The sequence below is a fragment of the Anarrhichthys ocellatus genome, unplaced genomic scaffold (genome assembly GCF_004355925.1).
Source record: "Anarrhichthys ocellatus isolate YVR2014 unplaced genomic scaffold, GSC_Weel_1.0 scaffold3, whole genome shotgun sequence".
NCBI lineage: Eukaryota > Metazoa > Chordata > Actinopteri > Perciformes > Anarhichadidae > Anarrhichthys > Anarrhichthys ocellatus.
This window is the reverse complement of record NW_022280033.1, coordinates 11,367,946-11,389,809: the sequence shown is the minus strand read 5'-3', so window position 1 is coordinate 11,389,809 and position 21,864 is coordinate 11,367,946. Positions and strand designations below refer to the sequence as shown.

The window sequence follows — 21,864 nt, the reverse complement described above, 5'->3', positions numbered from 1 at the left end:
ACAGTGGATAGAAAGGTGCTGTTATGCTGACTAATGCAGACTGGTGTGATTGTCCTGCCCTCCTGCTCAGATGCTGCTTGGGCGGATATCAGCGGCTCTGTAGAGGACAGGAAGCAGCACCTGGAGCAGTCCAACAAGAACCTGGACATCTTCCAAACAACTGAGCGGCAGCTTGTTCAGTGGCTTTCAGAGAAAGAGCTGATGATGAGTGTCCTCGGACCCCTCTCGATAGACCCGAACATGCTTAAGATGCAGAAACAACAAGTTCAGGTAGGCATGGTGCATGCTGTTTGGAAAAAACATCTCCCAAGAACCAGAATGTCCTGTAATTTTCTAAAGGAATGCTCCTCTTGACTGATTTTGTCCCCCCAGATCCTCCAGAACGAATTTAAGAGCCGCAAACCTCAATATGAGCAGCTTGAGGAAGCTGCCTCCGCCATCTTGAGCTCCTCAGGCAACCAGGACCCCTCCAGTGGGAAGCTGGTGAGGGAGCAGCTCACTGCCGTCACCCAGAAGTGGCAAGGCCTCACAGGACAGCTGAACCAGCGAGACAGCCTTATCGACCAGGCCGTGGTGAAGACGGGGCAGTTTCAAGAGTTACTGAAGAGCGTCAGTCAGACTGCCACTCAGCTGGAGAATCAGCTCACCAACCATCAGGGACACAGCACCCAACCCGAAGCTGTGAAGAAGCAGTTGGAGGATGTCCATAACATCTCAGCACAGCTGAGAGAGGAGAGAAAGAAGCTGAAGGAGGCTGAGGCCATCAATGCAGAGCTCACCGCGATGGTGACTGAGGATTATCTCAAAGCAGACTTGGCCAGGCAGCTGGACAGTGTCAGCAAGCCTTTCAAACAACTGGAGGAGAAAGCAGGTTGGCCTTCTAACTTAACCTAATGATGTAGTGTTGTAATGTTGGGAAAGAAAGAAGCATTCTATTTGTGTTGAGTCATAGTAAGATATATTTATTCTATGACAGCAACTTTCCAATAGTCCCAACCTTTTGTTTCCACTTTTTGCACAAGAGGTGTTGCTGCATTTAACTCACTAATTGCCATATTTCTCTGTTGCAGAAAAACGGATCGAGCATCTCAACTCAACCTTTGCCAGCTCTCAGCAGTTCCAACAGACCTCCAAAGACTTCCAGTCATGGCTGGGTGAGAAGCTCCATGACCAGTCTAAGCCCCAGCCTATCTCTGCCAAAGTGGACATCCTGCAACAAACTCTGGAGGAGCACAGTAAAGTCCAGAAGGCTCTCAGTGAACACAAGGAAGCTTATAACACAATCACTGGGGAAGGGGAGATGCTTCTGCAGAACACTGACGGTGCAGAAAAGTTGGCACTACAAGGGCAGCTTACTACACTCTCATCCAACTGGGAGGAGGTGAAGAAGAGCTCTGTGGAACAAGCTGACAAACTCCAGACTGCTCTGCAGAAATCTCTGAAGTATCAGGAGCATGCAGAGAAGCTCAGCTCCTGGATTCAAGAGATTGAAGCTAGTGAGGGCCGAGTCAAACTCACTGTTGATCCGGTCGCTGTGGAGAGCTCAATTTCTCAGGTGAAAGCTCTCCAGAAGGATGTCGACAAGCACAGAGGGATGGCGGAGCAGCTCAATGCGGCTGCAGATAGCCTTCTTGAGGTGGCCAACGCAGACACTGACGCTATTGAAGAGGAGAAGGCTAGCATTGGCAAAAGAGTGGACAATGTAGTCGAAGGTCTGCAGAGCAAAAGGGAGTCCCTGGAAAAGATCTCACACACAGTTAAGGACTTTAATGATGCCTACAAAGAGGCGAAGGGTCAGCTTGAGGGGGCTAAGAAGCAGGTGGTTAGCTATGAGTCACAGGGAGTGCAGGCACATAGCAACAAGAACCTGACCAACATGAAAGCCCAACAGAAGAGTTTAGAAGGAGTGCAGAACCAAGTGGAGCACCTGAAGACCTTGGCCAAGGACCTTGTGGTTGAAGTCCCAGATGCTGATGGAGTGACGGACCTCTTATTGCAGGCTGACAGCATGGAACAAGACTACAGCACCCTTAACAAGAAACTAGAGGAGACGTGCCAAGTCTTGGAGGGTAAACTGCAGGGTATTGGGCAGTTCCAAAACCAAATCCGTGAGATGTTCACCCGTTTCACAGACCTGGATGACGAACTGGACAGCATGGCTCCTGTGGATCTCGACTTGGCCACTCTTAAGGAACAGCAGGACAGCATCCAGACCTTTGTGGCAAAGCTACAAGAGGTGATGGCCAACACGGCCAATGCCGGAGACAGTTGTAAGAAGATGCTGGAGACTGAAACCTCACCTGACCTGTTAGGCCTCAAGAGAGATCTGGACGCTCTGAGTAAGCAGAGCGGTAAACTGTTGGACAGGGCTAAGGGCAGAGAAGTGCAGGTGCAGAACACCCTCACCAAACTGGAGGAGTTGTACGGTAAACTCCACCAAGCGGAAGATACACTTTGCAGTGCTGTGGGCAAGGAGGCAGCGCAAGAGGCAGTTGGCATGGAGACAGACGGCATCAACCAACAGCTGGAGGCCTTTAAGGTATGCTATCTCCAATTAAACATTTGTTATTTTGGCTAAACAGAGTTTCATTGAAATCAGTTGGTTGATAAGTGATTGAGTTGGATGATGGAATATATGTGAAATCAGAGCAGCAGTTACTCTTGTTTTTGTCTTTTTTGCATAAATTTAATAGCAATATGCAACATGCATACGTTTTATTTATTTTTTAAATAAGAAAGATTGTGACCAGTGTGACAAATGTCCTCTTGGCTCTATTCAAAGAGGCAGTTACTGGCAAATGATCTTGACTAAATGCTGTATTCTCTCCTGGGTTTCACATTCAAAATGTAATATTTTAGATGCTGTCTATCCCAAAAACCTTGCACTAGGGCAGATTACCAGCAGGCTCTTCACTGAGCACTTGCTACATACAATCCTCTGGGGAATGCTGGTTCATTAATGGCATCTGGTGTTAACAAAAGAGCTGTGGCCCATATGCAATGATGGTGCAGGAGGGCTGGACCGTGGCAGCCAGGTGGTCGCCAGCAGGGTGTCACTTGATTCAGTGGTCCCAGTAATGAAGCTGGGCCTGCATCCTAATCTCTTAACATTGACACTGTTGTTCTTTTATGTTTGAATCTTCACTGCCTGACATTATCTCAGGCTCTAAGCTTAGAGTAGCCTGGTGTTTATTTGACCATCTTGACATAGACACCAATTAGTAAAGTGATGGCTAGTTACCATTAAAATGTGCTGAAACCCGTATTTACTGCTGGGCTGAGTGTCTTTTAAGGCTTGTAGTAATATGATGACACACACCAGTAGTAGATTTTATAGCTGGTTCAAAGCAGCCCAAATGCTAATGAGCATTATGTCCCCAAATGCTAGAGATTATATTGTATTATGGATGTTTGGACAAATGTTTTTTTAAATTTAATATAGATAATCACATATGCCGTACTAAAAACATACCACACATATTCCTAGATGTCCTTATGGTCTGTTTTCAATTCCTATAACTCTCCAGGTTGTCCATTAAATCGTGGAGGTCTTTGTTGGTTTCAGTGAGGGATAAAACTAGGGGTAGCCATTAGCAAGATTTATAGGATTAACCTATATTTAGAGGTGTCATTATGAAACACTTCTTCATTTATAGCATTAGATAGTATTACAATAAAACAACGTAAGCAGCCGAGTGTAGGCAAATGACACAGATCTGTCCTGAGATATAGGTCTAGGGATTTTTTTTTTTGTAATTACGGGGGTGCTGCACTCACGCAGGAATGCAACATACAAACCTCCAGTTGAGACACATGGATTAAAATATCACTCGGGTGGTGGGGCTGTGTGTGTGTGTGTGTGTGGGGGGGGGGGTTTGGTTTAAAGGCCTCGCAGGGAAACTATTAAAGAAGTGATTGATTCAAATTGTTGCTGAGTAGCGTTGTCATGGTGCATGTTTTTACCCCCTCTTTGTCCTGTCATCAGTCTGGGTTGAGAGGGCATATACAGCCTCAGCTGCTGGTGGAAAACCCCCTTTGTACTCATTTGTACCAATGCTTAGCATCAGGAGGAGAACTGCCAAAAGCAATATCGGAACCTGAGCTCTTTCTTTATTTAGTTGCAGCATGAAAGCATTAGATGATTGTGTCATATTCTGTTTTATGTTCAGTGGATCAGGCTCTTGTTTCTGTAGGTAAGTGGGTTTTTTTGGCAGCTGTTGAGAGAAAGAAATAAACAGAGAAAGACAGCGCTTGGATTTGCCTCTTTCATGCGCTGTTACCATTTTAGGTCAAGTTTTGAAAGAGACATGCTTGACTTCATGTGTTTACTCTTGTTTTTCACATGAGATGTGCAGGAGTTCAGCTGAGGGAGTCCTGGTGTATCTTTATGTGTACATTAAAGGGCAGCTCTAGTGACTCAACAGCACTGGGGGTTGGTGTGGGTGTCTTTTTCCCCCTGTTCAGACATTACATCAGTGTCTCTTACAAATTTGGGATGGAGTTTCGACCATCTGAATCATACTGTAGCTAACCCACTTTATTGAAGTTAAAGTGCCATTGTGAGCACGCCATCTCGCTGACTCACTGCCAGAGTGATGATAAACTCCTCTTAAAGTGAAACATGAAACTTCTGTGGGACAGTTGATCTACAGGTAGAGTACACATTGTTCTGTAAGGCGATTATGTTGAGTTTTCTATTCATCTAAGGTTTCTAGTCTTTGTTTCCAATGCAGACCTTCATCTTAAGTGTTAAAACAGTCCTAAACTGAACCTAAAGGCCAGGAGACGAGTTTGAAGGCAATTCTCCCACAACACATTTGTGACAATGACATGCAAACCCATTAATTAGCTGTTGCATATTGTTTCAGATCTTTGCTTCCTGAGTTGATAAATTGACTTTTCCTCTTTTACAGTAAATGCAATAATCAGCCTGCTTGGTTTGCTGGATAACAACTGAATTATCTTAACTCATGTTATCCAGTTGATTGTCAGAAAATACATCTATGATCATTTATTAATCAAAAATATTTTTTCAGCAAATATTCACAGCAACATGTTGTGTCAACTTGACAGTATTCTATACTTTCTGTAAAGAAGATATATGGGACAGTGGTGATAAAGGGACCTGCAGCAGCCAGGAAAAAGATTTGTAAAAGTGTTATTTGTATTTATACATACAAAAGCCTTACTATTTTAAAAAGTATGCAGGATTCAGTGGCTGAACATCCTTTTTAAAAATCACACCAGGTCTTAACTGCTTTTATTATCTCTGCCAGCGTCCTCTTTCCATCTCCTCCCATGCGTGCAAATCCGGACAAAGAAGTTGGGATTGTTCAGCTTCTGACCGAGCTACTGTGGCGTAGACAATCCAGGAAACAAAAATAAATTCCCTTCATTATCTCCCCTATTCTACACTTTCTTCTCCTACCCTGGTCACGAAACATAAAAAGCGCCTTCATGCACTTGGCAGACCCATCGGTGTTAAATTACCTGGGACCTGTGCCTCCCTCAGCATTCCACAGTAATTAAGAATATCTGCAGGGTCCACAGCAACCGTCCACAAGAAGAAAACAGAGGGCAAAGAGGGAGAAAAAAGGAAAAATGTGTATCTATTTCAGCATAGTGTGATGACATCAGAGTGGGAGCTGCTGCTGCATGCTGGTCTAGGGGTTTTTTTTTGTGTGAAGTTGAAAAGCTGGTGCGTATCGCTTCCCCTCCCCATTCCCTCAGTCACTACTGAATGAAAAAAAGGAAAAGTGAGTGATTGTGTCAGGATGCAGAAGATGGCTTAGAAGTGAAGTCATATGGGCCATGCTGACATAAGGGAGAATTAGAAAGGGGAGGGGGGAAGGGTCATGTGTCCACCAATCAACATGTGCCGGAGCGGCTCTCTGCACAAATGGAGTTGTGGCAGATGTTGTCTGAATAATGAGCGGGGGCGGGGCATGAAATGCTCTGCCAGGAGGGTGTCTGTCATTGCAAGGGAGCGATGAGAGAGAAAGGGCAGGCGTTTTTGTTTATTCAGGAGTACCAGATCTCCTCGGAACCGCCAACAGTTTTTGGTAGAGCCTTGCCTGTGGATATTTTCACTTTGCACTGAAGAATTTCCTTAAACTCGCATGGATGCTGCAATGATATCAGGGGAAAAGAAGCACTTTGGACCAGAGGAATAGTGATTACGTTTAGTCAATGCCGGGAGAAGAGCCTAGTGGAATATTCCTTGGATAGGTGACCGTATTGAAAGACTGGATTTTCATTCCTAATACGGATTATGACGCTGCTATACAGTCCGAGCATTTGTTTAGGATTTAGGATTTTATATTGTTTGACATTTTTGTATTTCTAAAGCCTTTTATTTTTTAAAGACCCAGATCAACATAATTGTGTTCATCATTTTGAAATGAAAATCTCCATGAGCAATTGTATATTTTATTTTTAAAAACAAGTGGAAACATTTAGTATTTATTTCAGAACTTCTCATTTAAAAAGGAGAAAAAATGATTTTGCACACATTTGTTTCTCGTGTAAATTGGTCACATTGTGCTTCCTTTTTAAATTACTCCTCGTGCACTAAAGCAACATATACCTCAAAGGATTTCACTACATCCTTAATCTTTTCCTTGTAGTGAGTCGTGACAATTGTTTTAGCATGGGCAAACCGCTGAGCAGACCAGATTGCCTCAGACAAAACCCTTCCTGTGTGGGGAAGGGGGAGGAGGAGGACCTGAACATTGATGACTGCTATGTTCCCCAGAGGTCCATTTATGACACCGTCCGGCTCAACGAGCAGATAGACTCGGGCTCTAAAGGCAGCCTTTCTTCCCGGCACTTCACAGGCACCCTACCTTACACTCACCGCACGTTAGACCTCAGCAACCTGTGTGGAAATGGAGCTCTCCCTGCTTCCAGTTCATTTGAGCTCCGAACCCGCAAACCTGCCATGCTGGACGAACGTGTTGTCTTTGATGGACTTAGGCTCAATGGGCACATAAGCAGGGCGACTGATACAGTGCTGCCTAAGTCGCGTCTTCAGGGAGGAGAGAAGAAGGATCATCCACATCATCGACGTTCATGGCGTACTTTTGCCCCAACTAATTTGGGCGAGTATGCAAGCCGCAGTGGGACCTTGTGCTCCAGGAGTGTTGAGAGGCCAGGGTTGATCAATGGCAAGAGAGGGCAGAGTATGACCAGCTCATTGACATCTGAAGAGGACTCGGGTCTGTACAGCCCTACCGTGGAGAGGGAGCGGCATGCACATAGATCCCACAAAAGAGGAGGCCCCGGTACAAGGAGCCTCTCGTCTTCAGAGGCCATGCATATGTCCGGGGACCTGAGAACTGGGCGGTCGCTCAGCTCAGGGCAGGAGGAGTTCCCTTTCTCACCTGCGAGGGACAATCGGTCTCTTTACCACAGCAGCAGCTTGGTCCGGGGGCTGCGACAAACAGAATCTGGTGTGGTGGATCTACATGAAAAGGATACCCTCAGCAATGGGGAATACAAATGCTCCACAGGGAGGTTATCCTCAGGGTCAGCCTCCAGGGCTCTGAACGACAGCTCTGGATGGCGTTCCAGGACGTTGACAGACTATGATGAGCTGTCCACCGCTGAGCTGTTGGAGGATGTGTCATCTCAGGACGACTGTGAATTGGTCAGTGTGGTGGTGACACAGCCAGAGACATACGGAAACTCTGTAACTCTACCCATCGAGAGCCGCCAGCAAACAGAACCATGTACTGTGCAACAAGGAGCGTCCAAGTACAACATGGAGGAACTGGAGGAGTTTCTGCAATCAGTGGAGGCCTGTCTGCCTAAAAGTTTACAGACGTTCCAGCACGCAGGAGAGCAGGAGATAGAGGCCTTACTGAATGCCATCGCTGCATGTCCTGAAATGAACCCTATGGGTTATTACTCCCCACAGGTGCCCAAATAAACCCCCCTCTTTCTTCACTTGCTAGTTTTGTTCATTAGCTGGTCCAGCACATGTTTCACTCGATCATACGCCTCTCTAGAAGAGTTTTTTCTTATATCTGATAAGTAGGTTTTGCTCACTAGCTCAGCCTTGAAGTCTGTCTATGCGATTTAATTGTTAGCTCTGCTTTTCTAGAAGCTGCTCACTGGTTAGGGAGTTGTTTATACCAGCTTGATTTTTAACACCAGACCAGAGGTGATGTCTTTGCAATCATGTCTCAGAATTCGGGATAACTTCCTGGCATTCTTTTTTTTTTTTCATAAAATCTAAATCTAAATCATCCAATTTAATTAGTTTTTGCTGTCACAGGTTTGTATAAAGCTCAGCAACACAGAGTGATTTTTAGAGGACGGTCACGATAGAGAGCAATATTGCAAAGGAATTCAATGTTAAAGGGGGATTGTTCAGAAATAATAAAGTTCTGAAAATTTATATTAAACTAATATGTCATGAAATCTCTGGTCTTCACACTGGAACAGTAATCCAGTCGATTTCACGATCCTCCAAAAAAGACATTGTAGTTTCAGCATTTGAAAAATATTTATTCTGATTTGCTCCATTTGTCTTTTAGGCTTTTCAGAAAGAGGACATTGATCCTTTGAAGACGCGCCTTCAAGACATCAGCTCCCTCGGCCAGAGCCTGATCCAAAACGCTGCCAAAGGCACCAGCACCAAGAAGCTCGAGGATGACCTGGAGGAAGTCAACACAAAGTGGAATACCCTCAATAAGAAGGTTGTTTGTTTTACACTACCGGTCTAACTGGTTGATCTTTGCTTTTGAATAGTGGCCTTTATAATTGAAATGACAGAGATATTGTAAGTGTAATGAGTCATTTGGTCATACTATTTGTTATTGCTTTATCCTTTGATGAGTTATGGGCGCAGTTTGAAGTTGGCTTTAAAAGGTGACATCTGTATTTACCGTGTGGTCTGCAGATTGCTGAGCGTTCAGCCCAGCTGCATGAAGCCCTGTTGCATTGTGGGAGGTTCCAGGATGCTCTGGAGTCACTGCTCAGCTGGTTGACGGACACAGAGGAGCTTGTGGCCAATCAAAAACCTCCATCTGCAGAATTCAAAGTTGTCAAGGCACAGATACAAGAGCAGAAAGTAAGTCGGTGCCAAACACATAAACACACACTAATAGGTCTATTTCAATCTTTCCACCTAAACACTGGAAATCCACACAACATCATGACTTTGTGCTTCGTCTTATTTAATTGACATTCATTGTTAAACACAAGTGTGGCACACAAAGCTTTTTGTTTAATGGACACTTAATTTGTGCCTGTTAGATTTAATGTTTTTCACCATCAAGCAAAGCTCACGGTCAGAGGCGCACAATAACTCTCCTCCTTTGTTTGCCTTTGACAGCTCTTACAGAGACTGCTGGATGACAGAAAGCCAACAGTGGAGCTGATAAAAAAAGAGGGAGAGAGGGTGGCAGAACTAGCAGAGTCTGTGGATAAAGAGAAGGTTGCAAAAGAGATCGAATGCCTGGGGCAGAGGTGGGACACTCTGCTCAAGAAAGCTGAAAACAGGTCTGTATAAAACACCTGTAATATTAAACGTCCTTCTAAATGCAATGCCTTTGTGTGACACAGAATCAAATGTTGCTAATAAAAATACCTCCTATGATTTAAAGTGTATTGACCCGGAATTGGATCTGAGAATATTCAAAACTTGTAAAATATGTGAAACTCCTAAATTCACCTGTACTTAAAGGAATAGTTACACATTTTAGGAAATGCACTTATTCACTTTCTTGCCAATAATTAGATGAGACAATATCGCTCTAATGTTTGTTCTGTAAATATGAAGCTAGCCAGCAGCCGGTTAGCCTAGCTTAGCACAAAGCCTGGAAACGGGGGGAAACAGCTAGCCTGGCACTGTTACCTTTGGACAGAGCCAAGCTAGCTGTTCCTCTCTGTTTCCTGTCACTGTACCTGTAAGAGTAATATTGTCTTCTCTTAACAAGAAATCAAATAAACTATCAAACTATTCTTTAAGTGTTGGTAATGAAAAGTTTGCAAATCAGGGAATATATAAAACTTGTTATGAATGAAAAACTCCTAAATTCACTTACACTTTAGTCCAACTGAAGATTAATTCATATCGAGATGGTATATTCAACATTTCCCAATAATACAAGTAAACTTGAAATGAACTGGCCTGTCACTCTGTCCATTACTGTGCTTTGCTCCTAATCCACTGCTGTTACTATCTGCATCAGGCACAAGCAACTAGAGATCATCTTAGTGGTCACTCAGCAGTTCCACGAGACGCTAGAGCCCCTGAGCGAGTGGCTCGCCGCTACAGAGAAACACCTAGCCAACTCCGAACCCATCGGCACTGAGACGTCTAAGCTGGAAGATCAGATTTCTCAGCATAAGGTAATATCCATCTTTTTACATCATTGCCATATGTTTTGGATGTTTTTATGACCCAATCAGTTTTGTCCAGCTGAATTCAGTTTCATTCATTTTGCTCGTCATTATAAGTTTGTGCTTTTCATTATTTCCCATTCCGTTTTTCATTAAATTTCAGTTTCATATTTTTGTTTTATGTGTGTGTTTTCTGTTTGTGTCACATTTCCTTGGTTTGTTTCCCCATCCACTGTGGTCAGGCGTTAGAGGAGGAGACTATGAATCACAGTAAAGACCTGTTACAGGCCGTCAGTCTGGGTCAGATGCTCAAGACTGTGAGCTCAGTGGACGAAAAGGAGTCTGTTCAGTCCAAACTGGACTCCATCCAGGCCAGTTACATAGAGCTCCAGGAGCGATGCAGGAGGAAAGCAGAGATGCTGCAGCAGGCTCTCGCAAACGCCCAGGTGTTTGGAGAGGACGAAGTGGCCCTCATGAACTGGCTCAACGAGGTGCACTCGAGGCTGAGCCAAGTGTCCGTGGAGGACTACAAAATAGAGGTTCTTGAAAAGCAGCTGGCAGAACAATGGGTATACACTCCTCCTCCGGCCATGATGTTGTCCTTTCATTTAAGTTGCATCAATCATGTTCCACTTGACTTGACTGATTTGTGCGTCGTGCCTTGTTTACTGTGGAAAGTTGCTTTTCACTCTCATTGACTTTACGGTTGTGTTTTCCTTTTAGGCACTACAAAGTGACATTGTGTTGAGGAAGAAGAATGTGGATCAAGCCATATCTAATGGGATGGAGCTTTTGAAGCAAACAACAGGCATGTCTGACTTTATGACTTTCCTGTCACAGTTGATAATGTTGAATGTCAGCAAACAGATCCGTGTCTGTAATACAAATCAAAAGGCTTCTCGCCATATTTAGGCAGCAGTTCAATAGTTGACAAAGACTCACATCAGAGACAGAATTTGTGCAGGATGCTGCTTCCATGACTCTGTAAGCTAGCAGCATAATGTACCTCCCTATACTAAAGCAGAAGTACACAACTCCTGGAATGAATACATAATGATTCAATCTTTATTTATAGGTGATGAGGTGGTTGTTATCCAAGGCAAACTGGATGGAATTAAAACAAAGTACGCTGAGATCAACTCTACGAGTGACAGCGTTTTGAAGACATTGGAGCGGGTTTCGGATCTCTCTACTAAGCTGCAGCATACCCATGAGGACCTGAGCTCCTGGCTCGAAAAAGTAGAGGCTGAGGTCAGCGCTTTTGCTGATCAGGAGCCAGCAGGCGAGCAGCTGATTCATGCACAAAGCAGGCAGAAGGTAAGAGTTTCAGGTTCGAGAAATAAATAAATACCAAATGTAATCTTGAGCAGGAAATACATCTCAATAATGATGCTAACGTTGGTGTTTTATGTGTTTCATGTATTCTTGTCCAGGCCTTGTTGAAGGAGAGCAAAGACCAAAAACCTGCGATGGACAAGCTGAATGAGTTGAGCAGCTCTCTCCTGGATTTGATTCCTTGGCACACTCGTGAGAGCCTGGACAGGCTAGTGACTGAGGATAATGAGCGATACAGAGCCGTGTGCGACACCGTCACCCAGCAGGTCGAACAGATCAACGCTGACATACTCAAGTCACAGCAGGTAATCCAGAAACTCCGATGAACAGCTTTTTATTTTTTATTCTTCCTTCAATTGTTCCTCTTTTACTATAATGTCCATTTTTAATTAAAACTATCTGTCTGTTTCCAGTTTGAGCAGGCTGCAGACACTGAACTCTCCTGGCTGACTGAAGCTGAGAGGAAGTTGCTGTCGATGGGCGAGATCAGGCTGGAGCAGGACCAAACCACAGCCCAGCTCCAAGCACAGAAGGTTAGCCTATCATACTGTGTGTTTCTGTGCGTGTGCAGATAGACACAGGCCTCTATGTAAACTAAGTACAGTAAACAGAGCTTTTTGTTTCGTAACATCCAGCCAAACTCACTCTACCGGTTTTCTAGATCTTCTCCATGGACATCATGAGGCACAAAGATGCTGTGGATGGTATTGTGAAGACAGGAAAGGCCATCATGAACAGCAAAAACCCAGACGAGAAAGAAATCTTGAAGGTAAAAACAATTTATTTCCAATTTTGAAATGAGGAATTATTCATTAAGAATATGCACAGACATTTAAGGGTTTTGTTGGTTTTCAATCAGGCCAGAACCCAGACTCTCTTGGGGAAGTACGGCATGGTCAGTCAGCTGAACTCGGAGCGCTGTCTGCAGCTGGAGCGAGCCCAGTCTATGGCCAGTCAGTTCTGGGAGACCTATGAGGAGATGTGGCCGTGGCTTCAGGAAACCTTGAGCGCCTTCAGCCGGCTGCCGCCGCCCTCCATCGAGTACGAAACACTCAGGCAGCAGCAAGAGGAACTCAGGGTAATAAGCCGACAGAAGATGTTCAGCACAACACTTTTATTTAAGCAATGACAAGGTTAATAAAAGTGATATCCTCTCCAGCAAATGCGAGAGCTGATTGCAGAGCACAAGCCCCACATCGACAAGATGAATAAGACGGGGCCTCAGCTCCTTGAACTCAGCCCAGTGGAGGGAGTGCCCATCAGAGAGAAGTACACAGCTACGGACCAACTTTACACCAAACTCAAGGCTGATGTCAAGCAGAGAGCTGCTACTCTGGATGATTCCATCTCCAAATCCACCCAGGTGAGGAGCAGTTTCTATCTGTATGTTTGTGTGTATATATATATATATATATATATACTATAAAATGGTATCTGTAATATAGTAGCTTTTACATAATAATAATAAGTAATTTATTTATAGAGCCCTTTTTATTTAGGAGATGTAACTCAAAGTTCTTTACAAAAAAGAAAAATGCAATGCATTTAAACAAGGCAAGTAGACAATAAAAAGACAGTAGATGCTAAATATATAAGTTAAATAAAAAATGGAGAATCAAGAATAATACAAACTGATTGAGAATTAGTCGAAAAAACGACAAATTAATAGGTTTTCAGCTGGTGTTTCAAAATGTTCACCGAGCCTGCATCTCTTATAGCTCTTCAATCATTTTGGATTATAGGTTTTTGTGCGTATAATTGTTTGTATTTAAAAACGATGATGATAAAAATGATGACCATGTTTTACCATCTAAAAATGTGTGACTCATGATCATTTTGTAAAACGACTACAACAAATTATAATTTTTTGTTTTTGATTAATCCCATTCATTCATTACTAACATTGTTCATGTTATGAATACAGTGTATTTCTGTAACAGGAGAGCCAAACATTTTCCCAGCTGCCCATATTACATTATGAAGTCTATTTATAAACTGAGGTGTTTCCTCTCTTCATTCTCCACCAGTTCCACGATAAAATTGACCCGATGCTGGAATCCCTGGAACGGATCGCTGAACGCCTGCGGCAGCCTCCGTCCATCTCAGTGGAGGTGGAGAAGATCAGGGAGCAGATTACTGAAAATAAAGCCGTCTCTGTGGATTTGGAGAAGCTGCAGCCCTCCTATGAGACACTGAGGCAGCGAGGCGAGGAGATGATCGCACGATCTGAAGGAGCAGACAAGGACATATCTGCCAAAGGTATATCATATCATCTTAGTTGTTTTATTCCCTTCATTTCGTTATTTAATTCAGTTTAGTCAGAAGGGTTATACCTTAAAAGGGCTTTGGGATGATTAATAAGAGCCAATAAGACAAATAGCACATTAAAAGGTATACTGAAACAATCACTGTCCAAACATTTAATTCTCCCCCTATCACAACATTAGAATCCTTGGCTTTAGATTTTAATTTGAGTTTTGTATTCCACATTTAGGTTTTTAATTGATTTATTGTATATTCCTTTCTTTCTCCCACAAGTTGTACAAGACAAACTGGACCAGATGGTGTTCCTCTGGAGCGACATCCAGGCCTTAATGGAGGAGCGGGAGGCGAAGCTGCTGGATGTGATGGACATGGCAGACAAGTTCTGGTGCGACCACTGCGCTCTCATCGTCACCATCAAAGACAGCCAGGACCTGCTGAGAGAGCTGGAGGAGCCCGGAGTCGATCCGTCAGTCGTCAAACAGCAGCAGGAGTTTGTCGAGGTAGGTCAAGGAAATTACTGAATCAACCAACAGGTAATTAATAGTGTTGGAGCGCTTCTTTGTTTTAACAACTGCTTTTATGTTTCTACAGGGATTTAAGGAGGAGATTGATGGGCTGCAGGAAGAGCTTGAAGTGGTCCAAAACCAGGGTGCAGAGCTTATGACGGCCTGCGGGGAACCTGATAAACCCGTCATAAGGAAAAGTCTTGACGAGGTAACAGATAACATTCAAATACTTTTTTCGTCTTCACTTGCTGTGTCCGTGCTGTTTTCTTTGCCTGCATATGGCTTGTGGTGACTTACTTTGTGTCATTTTTCCAGGTGAACTCAGCGTGGGAAAATCTCAATAAGGCTTGGAAGGAAAGAGTAGAGAGGCTGGAAGAAGCCATGCAGGCTGCTGTGCAGTTTCAGGATGGCCTGCAGGTACTTTGATCACTGCTTCATTGTATTTGAAGAGAATAATCTGAAAGAATCCTGAATGAAGTTTACTCTAAATCCTAATGTTACTCATACAGACCTTTTCATTACTCTTATTTGTCTTTATTGTATGACTAATTATAGAATATAACTGTCCATGGAGACATATACATACATGCATTTGAAAGTTAAACACACACAGGGAGCCAGCCAGCTTTTAGTGAAACCACAGATTGCTGTGCTTTTTTATTGCACTGGATTTAAGTGATACAACATTTTATGGGAGACCTATTCATTTTGAAACAATAAACACCAACCCCAGTGCTTTACTGTATTTGGCTCAAAGTTTGACTTGTGTGAATAAAGTTCTTCTAAGATCTTTTCATGGTGGGAAAGGACGAGTCCTCTTCATGGCTGCTTTAATTTGGACATACTTAAAATAATTATACTCCTTTTAACATGATAGTATTTAGGTTCAGGGCTTGTTTTTGAATGTTATTTGTAAACCTGATTTGTCAACCATATAGATTGACTACAGACCAACTGTAAGATTTAGTGCATAACATGACACTAGAAACTTGACTCCCTGTGCTCTAAGCTTTGTTTTCTCCCAGTAACAATGGTGTCCTACCTTGTACGCAGGGTATGTTTGACTGGGTGGATATTCTTGAGGGAAAACTGGATTCAATGTCACCCGTAGGCACAGACCTGGAAACTGTCAAGCAGCAGATCTCAGAACTCAAGGTAAAGTCTTGTATTTGTGTTTAAATATGTAACAGCAGGATATTGTTGTACTTCACTGTGTCTTATCAATGTCCTTGTTCTTTACTGCAGTATTGACTGTTACAGAGGCGCTCTCATACAACAGCTGTGTTTATGTTCAGTGCCTCATTTGGTACAAAAGCTCCGGAAAAAAATAGCTTCATAAAGTGGTCACACTGTCTTTGATGTACAATAAGACAAATCTTGTCCTGAAAAGACACAGCTAGTAGGGTCGAGTGTATTGTCCTCAAAGCTTTGTACGTCTGTTGACTGAATGGGTTGTACCACTTTATGTGCCGTGTGTTTCAGGAGTTCAAAGGAGAAGCGTACCAGCTGCAGATCGAGATGGAGCGGCTGAACCACCAGGCAGGCCTCCTGCTGAAGAAGGTGACGGACGAGGCCGACCGCAGCGCCATCCAGGAGCCAATGTCTGAGCTCAAGATGCTCTGGGAGAATCTGGATGAGAAGATCATCAGCCGACAGGTCAGAGAGGGAAAACAGCGTCATTTACACTGTTCAATGTGGCAATATGCTGTTTAAATACAGTGTGTAATAGCTCTCAATGGACAGTAAAACAGACACCAATGGATCAAAGGCTGTGGAATATGTTGTATTGTATGCATGTCACGTGCTTTCACGCGCTGCAATATCTAATGGTTTAATCTGTCATTAATCTAGCACAAACTGGAGGGAGGCCTTCTGGCACTGGGCCAGTTCCAGCACGCACTGGACGAGCTGCTGGCCTGGATGAGCCACACAGAGGAGCTGCTCAATGACCAGAGGAAGGCGGGAGGAGACCCCAAAGCTGTCGAGATAGAGCTCGCCAAGCATCATGTACGACAACAATTTATTTTGGTTTTTCTCCATGCACACGTTTCAGAAGTCAAAGGTGCCGTTGTATGACCATGGGATTAGCTTTAGAAAAGAAAGGAAGCAGTAGATCTATCATGCTGCCCCAACATGAACTTTTACCCCTTCAAATCCATCCACCCAACATCTCGCTATTCATGGCTGCTTTATCTCTACAGGTTCTCCAGAATGATGTGTTGGCTCACAAGGCAACAGTCGAGACCGTCAATAAGGCCGGTAATGATCTGGTGGAGTCCACCGCTGGAGAGGAAGCTTCTAGTCTGCAGATCAAACTGGAGAGCCTGAACCAGCGATGGAAAGCCATCCTGGAGAAGTCGGGACAGAGGAAGCAACAACTACAGAGCGCTCTGCTTCAAGTATGAAAAGGATTTTCACCACCACTTAATAGTCCTTACTTATCATTGTTTGTGTTTATTCATTTGTGATTGATTCTGTTCTCCCAGGGGAGCAAGTAAGGTTGTCAGTCATAATTCCTTTTTGGAGGAGGGATTCTTTTTTCTGCCCCCCTCCCCTCTTTATCTTTCTATTTATAACTTTGACCTTTAGCGAGGTGCTTTGATATGAGGGGGGATATGAGAAACAGAAATATGTCCTAGATTTAGATTTTGGTGCAAGAAATGTTTAAAAAGAATCTTCAAGAACACATAATCTGTCCCAGGTTGACAGGGTTTTGGTAGACAGGAGTATTTATCAGAAAAAATCCAATCAAAGAAGGTTTCTTTTGCTAACTTACAACAGTTAACTTAACAGTTAATTTTAAATAAAAGCGACACTTTCTAATTTTTGATCAAAGGCTTCATTTCATTACATTCCAGGCTTATTAATTGATACTGCTGAATAGCCACTTTTTGGTAGCCGAATGAATCCAAGGAATTAATAAGTCAGACATCTTCCTCTCTGAGCCATAGGCTGCTAACAATGAGTGTGTGTGTGACACCTTTTGTCCTGACTCAGGTTGTATTGTGTTGTAGGCCCAAGGTTTCCATGGTGAGATAGAAGATATGCAGCAATGGCTGAAAGACACAGAACGTCAGCTGTTGGCATCAAAGGCTGTGGGAGGCTTACCAGACACGGCCCGGGAGCAGCTTAACGCCCATCTGGTATGTGTTTAACAATATGAAAGGCCGCATACAGATGGCAGGCTTGTAAATGAGACGACGGTGTCTTTTCTGTGTTTTATCTGAAGTGTGAAAATTAAATGACATTGCAAAATACACTACTTGCATTTCCCATACAGAAGATCACAAAAAGTGTGTCAAATTGATTCAGCCATGTCTGACTATAATGAATTTAGGAATGAGACCCTTCTGTGTTTTCCTTTTCTTTAATGGAGGATCACTTTCACAACAATCTCTCCCTGACGAAGCATCAGTAGTGACATTATATGGAGCCAAAAACAAAGGGGTTTGCTGGTGGGAACAAGCCTCTGAGAGTCTTATTCTCTCACCATGTTTGGACTAGATTTGGACTAACATAAAAAATAAAGTGCAGTGACAGATTCATCACATACACTTCAGACACTGCAGACGTTCACATAGCTTTCCAAAACAAATGCAGAGTGGTACTTCGGTGTGTTTGACGAAAGCATGCCCTCGTGTCTCTCGTTGTCTTGCAGGAGTTGTGTTCTGCCTTCGAGGTGAAGGAGGAGCTGTATCAGGAGCTGATGAACAAGGGTCAACAGCTGCTCGCCGTAACACCCGAGGGTCCAGACAGCAACACGGAGCAGGACCTCGCCAACCTGCAGGACAAGTGGGAAGCTGTGCAGGGGAAGTCCGCTGAGAGAAAGGTATGGAGTAAAGAGTTGTGGTTGGGACGGTTGAGCTACGCTGCTTTGAGCTCAATGACTCACAACCTCAGCTTTAGGTGCCAAGTAGCGACCGCTGACATACACTTGAGCCATGACTCTGTATTTCTAAGCCTCTAATCCCGGTGCCGGTAATGAATGGTGTCATGACGGACACACAGGATGTCGTTACACTGTAGATCACAGCAGGTGACTTACTGGAGAACAACTGTGGTCCTGTCTCATATGTTGCCACAGTGAACACTTGACAAGTGCATAAGATAAATAATATAACTAAGCTAACATTTCAGCCAAGATAAAGACTCATCATGTTGCTCTTTTTGACATCTTATTTATGTGTTATTCCTTTGCGACAACATTTTCTCACTTTTGTTGCTACAATAAATAAAAAGATAAAGCTCTTGTCCCATTACCAGTCTCACTCCAGATATGGAGCTCCTCACTCTGCCTGCTTGAGAGTTTGCTGAAATATTTTGCTTTTGTTTCCTATTTACTTTGGTCCCGTTCCCAGGAATTCAAAGTCGGGTAAATCTTGCAGCTGCTGGCCAAACTCTCTTCAGCAAATGTGACACTTCTCTTGTCTAGTGGGCCAAAACACATTACTCAAGCAGAGTAGAGTTTAATCAAATAATAGAATAAGTACTGTCTATTGAATTTGAATTCCATATTTAGCAAGACTCAACATGACCCACAGTATGAGAGAGACGCATTATTACCCATGACTCTCATCAGGTTTTTAACATCGTTAACACAGCATTTACAGCCATGTGATGAGCCTGTGCCAGTGGATGTTTTCCAGCGATCGAGTCACTGTGGATGTTTCTCTCATTCAATTAAAAGCTCATCATTCCCTTTCTGCTCCACCATCAGCCTCTCCAGAGACGTTAACTTCCTCTCTTTAAATAGAGGTCATGTTCGGCATGAATGTGAAATGTAATTGTTTTCCCCCTCCTCTTCATCTAGTGTTGTGGCAACCGCACCGTTTGTTTTCAGCAGGAGGATACAGGTTATAACGGAGCTCTGCTTAGAGACGAAAGACCACAGGATTATGTCCATCTCTCCTGATGATGTGTTGTGTCTACAGGTAAAACTGGAAGAAGCGTTGACGCTGGCCACGGATTTCCACAACTCTCTTCAGGACTTCATCAACTGGCTGACCCAAGCGGAGCAGACACTGAACATGGTTTCCCCGGCCTCCCTCATACTGGACACCATCATGTTTCAGATAGATGAGCATAAGGTAATGTTTGTATGGAGAGGAGGGTGACGCAGCCTCTGAAGTCAATGATGACATAAAACTTTTTTTTTATGTTTGTGGTTGATTGCTGTTACTGTTGTTGCTAAGTAGAAGCGTTTTGGTGCAGCTACATGCTTTAATCCATCTGCTGTGAAAAAATATAAATTATGCCAGTGTCATACACGAAATAGCAGTTTTTGTTTACTAATTCACCATTCGGCTTTGCAATCCAGCCAACATTGACTTAATGACTCCATCTGTTTGGTCATTTAGAACGAAGCTCATCGAGCACATCAGTCACATGAATTACATTACCTCTGCTGTCAATTAAAAAGCCTGTACTCCCTTTTGATGTTATAACACCAGACCCAAAATGTCTCTCTCCTCTCTGCACTGTGCAGATGTTTGTGACAGAGGTGAACTCCCACAGGGAACAGATCATTGAACTGGACAAGACAGGAACACATTTGAAGTACTTCAGCCAGAAACAGGATGTGGTCCTGATCAAGAACCTGCTGCTCAGCGTGCAAGGCCGCTGGGAGAAGCTGGTGCAGCGGTCTGTTGAGCGAGGTCGTTTGCTGGATGACGCCAGGAAGAGGGCCAAACAGGTTTGAAGGCTTTGTTTCACTGCTGTGAGGACATTTTATTATCATTGGAAAGCTCTGGAAATAGTATATTAAGCCTGTTTCGTCTTCTGTCTGCAGTTTATTATAGCCATTTCGTTAGTATTAGGACTCAGCCATAAATATATATATATTTTTTAAATGCTTTGTTTGTTTCTTTATCCTTCGTTAGTTCCATGAAACGTGGAATAAACTGATGGAGTGGTTGGACGACTCTGAGAAGACTCTGGACTCAGAAGTGGAAATTGCCAACGATCCAGACAAAATCAAGACGCAGCTGTCGCAGCACAAGGTGACTGAGCATCGTCTTATCGCATTTCACTGCGGAAAGAATGATAGTTAAAATGACCAGGGACCTTTGAGAGCAGTGTTTCATTCATTTAACAGAAACAACATCTGCATCCAAAACCTTTTTTATTTAAGTCAGAATATTGAGACAGCTGTTTAATTGCCATGTTCAATGCGTGATGTATGAGTGTTGGAAGCAGACGAATCCAACAGCAAAAGGTATTGATGGGAATTACAGTCTCAACAGAGTACAGTACATTAGTCGTGCATTTGCTTGCGTTACAGACTACACAGTCCTATCTTGTTGTTTCTGCAGCGTTATGTGCGGGTACTGTGCTAATCCTATCATAATCCCTGAATGGACCAAATGTATTAGGAGCCACTGTGTTTGGATACTTTTAATCTCTGTGGAGCAGTGGCTCTTGAGATTTGACCCCTTTTTTGTTCCCTCACAGAAAACGGTCTTCTTAATCACAAAACACAGACACACGGATTAGGATACTATCTGACATGCCAACAGTAGCAGGAAAAAACATCTCACTGTAGCCCTGTGCGTCTAAAGATACAGACTTAAAACAGTCTACTAAATGTGACTATTGTGTGCTCGTTCATTATCTTAATGAAGCGTAACTTCTTTATTGTGTGGAGGTTGGAGCTTTTTGATGACAGTGTTTCTCACACACAGGAGTTCCAAAAAGCTGTGGGCAGCAAACACTCAGTGTATGACACCACCACTCGAACAGGACGGGCCCTGAAAGACAAGACCTCCCTTCGGGATGATAACCAGAAGCTGGACGACATGCTGAGTGAACTGAGGGACAAATGGGACACTGTTTGCGGCAAGTCAGTTGAAAGGTAAGGATACATCTTTGCCCGTTTGTCAGTGTATTCTACCCCGTCAACTACTAATCACACTGTGTGCGGTGAGATTCTCCATTCACTGTCAATGATTTGTGTTCTTCTGCAGACAAAACAAGCTTGAGGAGGCCCTGTTGTTCTCCGGCCAGTTTACAGACGCTCTCCAGGCTCTCATTGACTGGCTGTACAGAGTGGAACCTCAGCTGGCTGAGGACCAGCCCGTACACGGAGACATAGATCTGGTTCTCAACCTGATAGACAACCACAAGGTAGGAAACCAGACCACATCACAGCATGACACAAGGCTTTGTTGATCTGCTAGTTGAACACTGGTTAAAAAATGTCCTTAGTGGCGGCATCAAAAGCCAATTTCAAAAGCATGAAGGTTTCACTGCTGTATTAACACCACCCTTTTCTTTTCATCACTGATTGTTGCTCATCACAATAGTAACAAAGGACTCTTGAACCATACTAGGGTTGGGCTATAAATCCAAGCAACAGAAAGGGCTAGCATTGTGGTACTTTTCCATTGAGAGTCCCTGTTCTGAAGTTTAC

The 21,864-nt window shown here is 43.6% G+C and overlaps 1 protein-coding gene across 20 annotated transcripts in view; it reads left to right on the top strand.

The window, feature by feature from the left end:
- dst (dystonin) overlaps positions 1–21,864 on the top strand; it is a 96,764-nt gene that overhangs the window by 64,706 nt on the left and 10,194 nt on the right. For 17 of the 20 annotated variants that reach the window (XM_031841691.1, XM_031841590.1, XM_031841583.1 and 14 more), the window contains 30 exons: positions 71–270; positions 373–871; positions 1,071–2,539; positions 8,541–8,702; positions 8,906–9,076; positions 9,341–9,507; positions 10,200–10,359; positions 10,593–10,919; positions 11,074–11,158; positions 11,426–11,667; positions 11,784–11,990; positions 12,099–12,218; positions 12,347–12,454; positions 12,545–12,763; positions 12,845–13,048; positions 13,713–13,944; positions 14,224–14,450; positions 14,542–14,664; positions 14,772–14,873; positions 15,510–15,611; positions 15,939–16,112; positions 16,308–16,463; positions 16,658–16,855; positions 17,471–17,599; positions 18,115–18,285; positions 19,388–19,543; positions 19,942–20,148; positions 20,336–20,455; positions 21,137–21,306; positions 21,419–21,578. In XM_031841691.1, the coding sequence (XP_031697551.1) occupies positions 71–270; positions 373–871; positions 1,071–2,539; positions 8,541–8,702; positions 8,906–9,076; positions 9,341–9,507; positions 10,200–10,359; positions 10,593–10,919; positions 11,074–11,158; positions 11,426–11,667; positions 11,784–11,990; positions 12,099–12,218; positions 12,347–12,454; positions 12,545–12,763; positions 12,845–13,048; positions 13,713–13,944; positions 14,224–14,450; positions 14,542–14,664; positions 14,772–14,873; positions 15,510–15,611; positions 15,939–16,112; positions 16,308–16,463; positions 16,658–16,855; positions 17,471–17,599; positions 18,115–18,285; positions 19,388–19,543; positions 19,942–20,148; positions 20,336–20,455; positions 21,137–21,306; positions 21,419–21,578 (6,767 nt within the window). The remainder of the gene's footprint in view (positions 1–70; positions 271–372; positions 872–1,070; positions 2,540–8,540; positions 8,703–8,905; positions 9,077–9,340; positions 9,508–10,199; positions 10,360–10,592; positions 10,920–11,073; positions 11,159–11,425; positions 11,668–11,783; positions 11,991–12,098; positions 12,219–12,346; positions 12,455–12,544; positions 12,764–12,844; positions 13,049–13,712; positions 13,945–14,223; positions 14,451–14,541; positions 14,665–14,771; positions 14,874–15,509; positions 15,612–15,938; positions 16,113–16,307; positions 16,464–16,657; positions 16,856–17,470; positions 17,600–18,114; positions 18,286–19,387; positions 19,544–19,941; positions 20,149–20,335; positions 20,456–21,136; positions 21,307–21,418; positions 21,579–21,864) is intronic. The other 3 variants (XM_031841643.1, XM_031841697.1, XM_031841670.1) reach the window with 1 other exon arrangement.